At 37.7% G+C, this 8,115-nt stretch overlaps 2 protein-coding genes across 2 annotated transcripts; one reads left to right on the top strand and one right to left on the bottom strand.

The window, feature by feature from the left end:
* On the top strand, window positions 2,022–4,520 carry LOC104784721 (cytochrome P450 86A8). Its single transcript, XM_010509780.2, has one exon. The coding sequence runs from the start codon at window positions 2,588–2,590 to the stop codon at window positions 4,205–4,207; it is 1,620 nt and encodes a 539-aa protein (XP_010508082.1). The 5' UTR covers window positions 2,022–2,587; the 3' UTR covers window positions 4,208–4,520.
* Window positions 4,665–6,214, bottom strand: LOC104784723 (aquaporin PIP1-2-like). The gene is made up of 4 exons (XM_010509781.2): window positions 5,798–6,214; window positions 5,349–5,644; window positions 5,120–5,260; window positions 4,665–5,011 (listed from the first exon to the last, which is right to left on the bottom strand). The coding sequence occupies exons 1-4, from the start codon at window positions 6,123–6,125 to the stop codon at window positions 4,916–4,918; spliced, it is 861 nt and encodes a 286-aa protein (XP_010508083.1). The 5' UTR covers window positions 6,126–6,214; the 3' UTR covers window positions 4,665–4,915.

The following is an 8,115-nucleotide window of genomic DNA, read 5'->3' on the forward strand; positions in this document are numbered from 1 at the left end:
GTTGTCTGGATTACTAGTATTAATTACCATGTGGATAAAGTGACGGGGTAACTAACTATCATAATGATTCATTCATTATTTTAGCTACTTTTCAATATGGTTTTTTAGTATTTTTTATAGAAAAATTCTGTATATGGTCTTAAATGCAAAATGAGACAAGTTAAGTGACCAATTTGTTTCACCTAAATGACCAGTTTCATGTGGGACAACCCACGAACTCTAATGATTTCAGTTGTGTTTATTACTTTACTAGTTTACTTGATCGGTTAAGTTTGTTTCTAAGACTCTGGTAACCATAAAAAGGTTAAAAACTAATTACCATTCATGTGCCATTTCGAAAAGATTTTCTAATCATATTAAGTCATCATATCATTTATTCCAAAACACTAAAAAGATTTTTATAACTATCAATTATCATGAATTCCTTCATTTAAAATATATTTCAAATAGTGCATGGGAGTACTTGATATACCTAACCTAATCTAACTATTTTATTGTTTATTGTAACTTCCCCGTACGTAATGTCAGTTTTCATATCTTAAATGTGATAATTAATTGTAAACAAAAAAAAAAATATTTATGCGATTATAAAAGTATGTTTTCTTTGCCGTTGATGGGAAGGTAACCTAATTAGATAACTTATATTCTCTGTCGATTTGTCCTTTCTCTAAAGTTTTAACCTAAATGTTGCATAGTTAACCACAAAATTACACGAACATATGTTAAAAACTCATATTCTGCAAAAGAAAACTTGGCAAAAGAAAAAGAAAAATCAACTGAAACCAACTGTCAATCAAGTTCATTAAAAGCTCACCTTGTTTCATACATACAGCTGTAATGGAAAATAATTATGGATTCAGTCTACACATTTTCGACGTATTGAAGTTCGAACCGCATATTCTGCAGTTCTTGGTTAAAAAAATCGGAAGTTGACTTTCGTGGGTCAATGCATTCATGCTTTTGATGGAAAAAAGTCAAAAAATATTTTTTTATCTTCCTTCACAATCACAAATTACAGTTATCCTCGATAGGGATATAGGAGTATATGTATAGTCTTAATTAATTCTCTGATAGTTTCTTTAACGTAATTAGTTTTCCAATCCTCGAGTCGTGAAAATGTAGAATTAGATTTGTGTGTTGATCGCAGCCCATATACACATCACGGGTTATCTCGTATACAGTTTTTGTATTGGCTCTTACATTAATTAATTTATCAGTGATCATGCATTAAGAAGGGGACACATTATTATATAATTGTGAGCTTTGAATGCTTTATAAGCTTTTCAAAAATATATTGACAAAAGTCACCAAACCCATAAGCAACCTATAATAGTTGTGTAGTTGAGCAAAACTATCATTGGTGAGTTTGTTCACCCACACCCTAACAATATCAAATCTAAGCCCTAATTAATTACTCCTACCTACACTCTATACCACAAAAATAGGATTCTATAATTATATACACGCACGTACACTTGTCAAAGCTATCATAATTTTTTAAAATTACTAAAAATCAACGAAATAACGTGATATAGTAATAGTTATTTTGGTAGTTAAATGAAAATAGTTTAACTTAAACGTGAAAAGTGGAATGACATGAGTTTTCATGTTTTTATAAAATAACCGAACATAAATATCTTTTTTCACATAACTTCGTAATTGAGATAAAAGAGAAGAGACCCGCAGAATAGCGAAATCGCACTGTCGTTTTGCCGTTATACAGTAGCCTATGAGCTATGACTAATAAGTAAATGATACATATCGACTATAAGCCAAGCCATCATCTCCCTTGAACCGACACACCGAAATACAAAACCCTAGCTAATAAAGATCTTCAAAACATATATAATATGCAATTATAATAGCCACGAGAACAAGATAAAACGAGGAGGCAACATCCCATGCTTACTTTGTGACTTCTTTTACACGAATTTCTAATACATAATATTTTAAAATTTGATCTCTCTCTCTTTTGGGGGTTTTGAAATAATTTGTATAAATGGTTCATGCTCGGACATTGAAAAACTGTGGGTCATTTAGTCATAGATCTCTCTCTGTCTTCCTCTTCTCCTTAGGCTCCTCAACTAAACGTCTTTAATGCTCTTGAAAATTTACCGTTCAAACACTTTTTTCTTCTTCTCTATATATTGAGATTAAAATATAAAGTCTCCAACCACCTAGCTACCAGCATAGAGCAGGAACATTAATGGTAGTGCACACCATCTCATGCTTCACATACCCTAAAGCTCTTCACTCCTCTAGTTTATGACTTATGAGAGATCTAGAGAGATAAATCATATAGAGAAATAGAGATCTACAGAGAAAAATCCACTGTAGGGAAAGAAAACAAAACACAGTCTGTCGTTCATAATTGCTCTTTCTATAAATCTTCTCTCTTGTGTTCTTTCATTCATCTCTTATAGAACCATTCTCTCTCTCTCTCTCTCTATTCAAACTTCATCACTCTTTTGGGAAATTTTCTTATCTTTTTCACCACCTGGGCCGTCTCTATTTCCATCAACTTTTGTGCCATAACGTTTTTTTCACTGAGGGAAAAGGAATCACAAAACATTTTTCCCGGAAAATCATGGATATATCCACTGCTCTAATGATTCTTACAGCCATCACGGCGTATTTCTTATGGCTCACATTCATATCTCGTTGTCTTAAAGGTCCACGTGTTTGGCCTATATTGGGTAGTCTCCCTGGTCTCATTGAGAACTGTGAGCGAATGCACGACTGGATCTCCGACAACCTCCGTGCTTGCTCCGGTACGTATCAAACATGCATCTGCGCCATTCCGTTTCTAGCCAAGAAACAAGGTCTCGTGACGGTCACTTGCGATCCAAGAAACCTCGAGCATATTCTCAAGAACCGCTTTGATAACTACCCTAAAGGTCCAACGTGGCAAGCCGTTTTCCATGATCTTCTCGGTCAAGGAATCTTTAACTCCGACGGTGACACGTGGCTTTTCCAGCGTAAGACCGCCGCTTTGGAGTTCACCACGAGGACGCTCCGTCAAGCCATGGCTCGTTGGGTTAACCGGGCGATCAAGCTTCGGTTTTTACCTATTCTCGAAACGTCTCGGCTCGGCTCTGAGCCGATTGATCTTCAAGATTTGCTTCTTCGGCTTACGTTTGATAACATATGCGGCTTGACCTTCGGGAAAGATCCGAGGACTTGCGCACCGGGTCTTCCGGTGAACACATTTGCGGTGGCTTTCGATCGAGCCACGGAGGCTTCACTACAAAGGTTTATATTGCCGGAAATTTTATGGAAGTTCAAGAGATGGCTCCGTCTCGGCTTAGAAGTCAGCTTGACCCGAAGCTTGGTCCAGGTAGATAATTATTTGTCTGAGATTATTACGACACGTAAGCAAGATTTGATGAGTCAGCACAGTGACGGGAAACAACACGACGACCTCTTGTCGCGTTTCATCAAGAAGAAGGAATCTTACTCCGACGAGATCCTCCAGCGCGTGGCGCTCAACTTCATCCTAGCTGGACGTGACACGTCATCAGTCGCGCTGAGCTGGTTTTTCTGGTTGATCACGCAGCACCCAACCATAGAGTACAAAATCCTCCGCGAGATCTGCACCGTTCTAATCGAGACACGTGGCGATGACGTGGCATCATGGACGGACGAGCCGTTGTCGTGTGAGGAGCTTGATCGTTTGGTTTATCTAAAAGCGGCGTTATCGGAGACGCTGAGGCTTTACCCATCGGTACCGGAGGATTCAAAACGCGCCGTGAAGGACGATGTGTTGCCGGACGGAACATTCGTGCCGGCGGGATCTTCGGTTACGTATTCGATCTACTCGGCGGGGAGGATGAAGTCGACGTGGGGTGAAGATTGTATGGAATTCAAACCGGAGAGGTGGATCTCGCAATCGGACGGTGGGAGGTTTATCAATCACGATCCGTTTAAATTCGTGGCGTTCAACGCTGGCCCTAGGATCTGTCTCGGTAAGGATCTGGCTTATCTGCAAATGAAATCGATAGCGGCGGCGGTTTTGCTCCGGCACCGTCTGACGGTGGTAGCGGGGCATAAGGTGGAACAGAAGATGTCGTTAACTCTTTTCATGAAGTACGGTCTTTTGGTTAATGTTCACGAACGGGATTTAACGGGGATCGCGGCGGAGCTACGAGAGGAAAAGTCAGCTAACGTCGTCAATGACGACGAAGTCGGTAACGGCGTTTCAAGGTAGGTAGAGTAGGTGAAGCAATCGCATCTATCATTTACTGTCTGAATAGAGAGAGTGGCACTCGCCTTTTTGGCGCGTGCTAGATACGCGGTTACTTTGGCCAAGCTCTCCCACCAAATGTCGTTGATTTGATTGATTTGGCTGCATAATTCAATAGAGGTAATTTTGCAAAGTGCGTTTGTTCTGTTCGTTTATTATATTACTCTCTTTTGTTTTCTTTCTATTTTTCGTAATTCAGACAGTAACATTTGATTTCATTATTTTGTAAGCAAACTCTCAATCTGATTTAATAAGATCTTATTTTAATACAACTTTATTAACTATGGTTTTAATCCATAGGGGTCATATTCTTGAAGTTGAGCTAATTTTGTCGATATCATTTGGCATGATTCATTTGTAATAGAACTTTTTTTTTTGTAGCAGATTGTAACGTAATGCATTAAATATGTTTGGTCCACTATGAATCAAGATAATAATGCCTCTGCTAGACAGATGCCCAGAATGAGACAATTATAGAAATCCTTTGATAAGTGGAGATGAAAGATTACAGATGTTTCTGAGGAATTTCTTTGTTTTACATAAAGAGTCTCCATTAGGCAAAGGAAGAGGAACAACACATACAGACACACGTTACACACAGGCAGTAGATTCACAAAAGAAAAAAGCAAACTAAAGATGAAAAGCCAGATTATAAAAAATAACTCAATCAGCTTAGCTTCTGGACTTGAATGGGGTGGCTCTGATGACTACAACGTGGTACAGAGCAGCGAGTGCAGCACCAATGAATGGTCCAACCCAAAAGACCCACTGAAAGAAGAAGAAGTTACAAAGATATCAATCAGTAAACCAATAATCAAAGTCTAGACTGTAAAATATAAATTGTAAATTTGGTGAGAGAAGTGAAAAACTACTCACGTGGTCATCCCAAGCGTTGTCCTTGTTGAAGATGATAGCAGCTCCAAGACTTCTTGCTGGGTTGATTCCAGTTCCGGTGATGGGGATGGTTGCTAAGTGGACCAAGAACACAGCGAATCCGATTGGGAGCGGTGCAAGAATCTGTCAAATTTTTCCAAAACCAATTAGATCCGATGTTACAAAACCAAACTCCATATATCCTTTAATCGATTGAGTTGTAAAGACATACGGGAACGTGAGAGTCACGAGCGTTTCTCTTGGCATCAGTAGCAGAGAAGACGGTGTACACAAGAACAAAAGTTCCAATAATCTCAGCACCAAGACCACTTCCTTTGGTGTAGCCAGGAGCAATAGTATTAGCTCCACCTCCCAAAGCCTGGTATTGCTTTGGCTGGAAACCCTTAACCACACCAGCTCCACAGATAGCTCCTAAACACTGCATCACTATGTAGTACACAGCTCGTGTAAGCGAAAGCTTCCTCGCTAAGAACAAACCGAACGTAACCGCTGGGTTGATGTGTCCACCTGAGTAATTGTTTAACACATACACAAATCAGATCGAATCTTCCTCATTCTAAATCAGATCTACTTATATGTTTGCAAACCCTAATTTGTTCCTGATTGAAACCTAAACTTGCTCTCTAAGTAAAATCGGAGAGTGAAATCGAGAAGACTTACCGGAGATACCGGCGGTACAGTAGACGAGAGCGAAGATCATACCACCGAAAGCCCAAGCGATACCTTGGATACCGACGGAAGCACACATGCTAGGTGACCTCTTCACACCCATAACAGTCAAAACAGTGATGTAAAGGAACAAAAACGTAGCAATGAACTCAGCGATTCCAGCTCTCCAGAAAGACCATGAAGCTAGCTCGCCTGGCTCGAACAACGGCGCAGGTGGTGGTTCCTTGTAGTCCTTGTCACTCTGTGCCGATGTTCCGATTGGTTGCCTCTCCGGAAACTTGTTTGCTCCGACTCTAACATCTTCTTCTTTACCTTCCATCTCTTTCTCTTTCTCTTTCTCTTTAGAGCTCTTTTTTTTAGGTTTTGGGGTTTCTCTGTGACTATGTTGCAGAGAGAAGCTTGAGGGAGTGGTGCTTTTTATAGTGACGAAACCTCAATGTTGGAAGATAATGCAAACAAATGAAAATTAACTTAAATAAAAACACGACGATGATTATTAATTAGTTGAATTTAATTAGATTAATTAACGTTATCATGTATGTTGTTACTGATAATGCTTGTTATTGATCTAATGATAATTAAAGTGTGTGGACAGAGTTTCAAAATCCGCTTTGCAGCTATTTTTATGTACTCTAACCAAATGTCGTATTCTACTCTAATATGATACTGTATACTATGTGGAATTTTATCCATGTATCTTTCATGAATGTTCTTTTTTTTAATGTTTGAATTTTAATTTGCCACAAAAGAAAATACTGAAAAGAAAATAAAACTATTATAAAAGGAGTTGAATATGTGGTCGAGGTGAACCGGCGGTTTATTTGGACCGTTGTCAGGATAAGAAAGAGCACATGGACTCTCACCCGTACCTAAAAGACATAGAGACACCTCATTCAACAAATAATCTACTAATATTTTCTTTCTAACATTACTAATTTTAGTTTAGTGATCACTTTAATTCTCCAACAGTTACTTTGCTTTATAGCATAATTTTCTTACCTTAATTCTCCAACAATTTTAGTTATGATTATGAGTGATCATCATAATAAGCAGTAAAACCAAAAATAAAAAGACATGATATCCTTTTATCAATAAAAAAGAAATGAGATTCTTTTTTATGTTATGTTATTATCTTCACCATTGTTATGATGTTATCCATGAGGCTATACTTATAATGAAAGAGCTAATTAATAATAATCTATACATCAATCAGACAATCAATCATGACATCGGAATTTTGTTTGTCTATAATGCAACTTTATTGTACCAACAACTACACCCAAGTGTACTCTAGATCAATAAATTGCCTATATGAAATAAGAAAAAACGTCACACCATTTACACATATATAGGAAGCAGTTTCAACATGAATATATAATATGCATGATATGAAATTATTATGAATGGTGGGATTAAACCAGATTAAAAGAAGAAGATTGGGTAGTGTAATATTCGGCTGCAATCCACTATTTGCCAAAAAGGAAAGACAACGTTTAAGCCAAAAGGAAAAAAAGGACCGAACAATTATGGTTGCTTCGTTGCTTTGTTGTCTTTTTGGGTGTGACATTATGTCCTACCCACGTGCTGTTCTCTTCTAGTCTCATTACCAAATTGCCGAATTTCGTTATTTACTATCCCTTGCCTTTTTCATATTACCTTCCAAGCTTACACATCATGAACTGTAGTATATGATAATATGACCATGTACCAAATTTCCTTCTAGAACCCATGTAATTTTAACGGTGTATATTGCAAAGTTTTGTTTTCGTATTTTTTGGTATCCCAAACCATCATTGACATTCTCAAATAACGCCATAATTTTGTTTTGCATTAGTAAGCCTGACGAGTCGATATCAGAACAGTCCTCTGGATTCTGCAAAAAAAAAAGTTCGATTCACACAATGACACAAGTCTTATAATTAAGTAAGTTTATACATAACACATATACAACCATTCTACACCATTTTGCCATGTGTGCAAAAGACGAAAATAAATATAATCATCTTACCAATACCATTCAACCTATGTATCAAAACTCAACTATTGGTATTTCATTGTAGTACTAGTATACTACATATCAACATCAGGATTGAACTTTTGCAAATTCTTTATTATAAATTCTTGGTTTTTAAGCCATGGAAGAATAATAAGAAAGAAAGGGAGGGAAGGTCGTAATTTGTTTGTATGGACTTTTGGTTTGCGAGGATAAAATATTCTACGATTCCAAGCCGTCCAACCCACGGATAAGAGGACACGTGGCAGAAAATTACGTAGACAAAAACCGACCAAGCCACCCAAACACTTGTCAC

Source organism: Camelina sativa, chromosome 5 (assembly GCF_000633955.1).
Source record: "Camelina sativa cultivar DH55 chromosome 5, Cs, whole genome shotgun sequence".
NCBI classification, from domain to species: domain Eukaryota; kingdom Viridiplantae; phylum Streptophyta; class Magnoliopsida; order Brassicales; family Brassicaceae; genus Camelina; species Camelina sativa.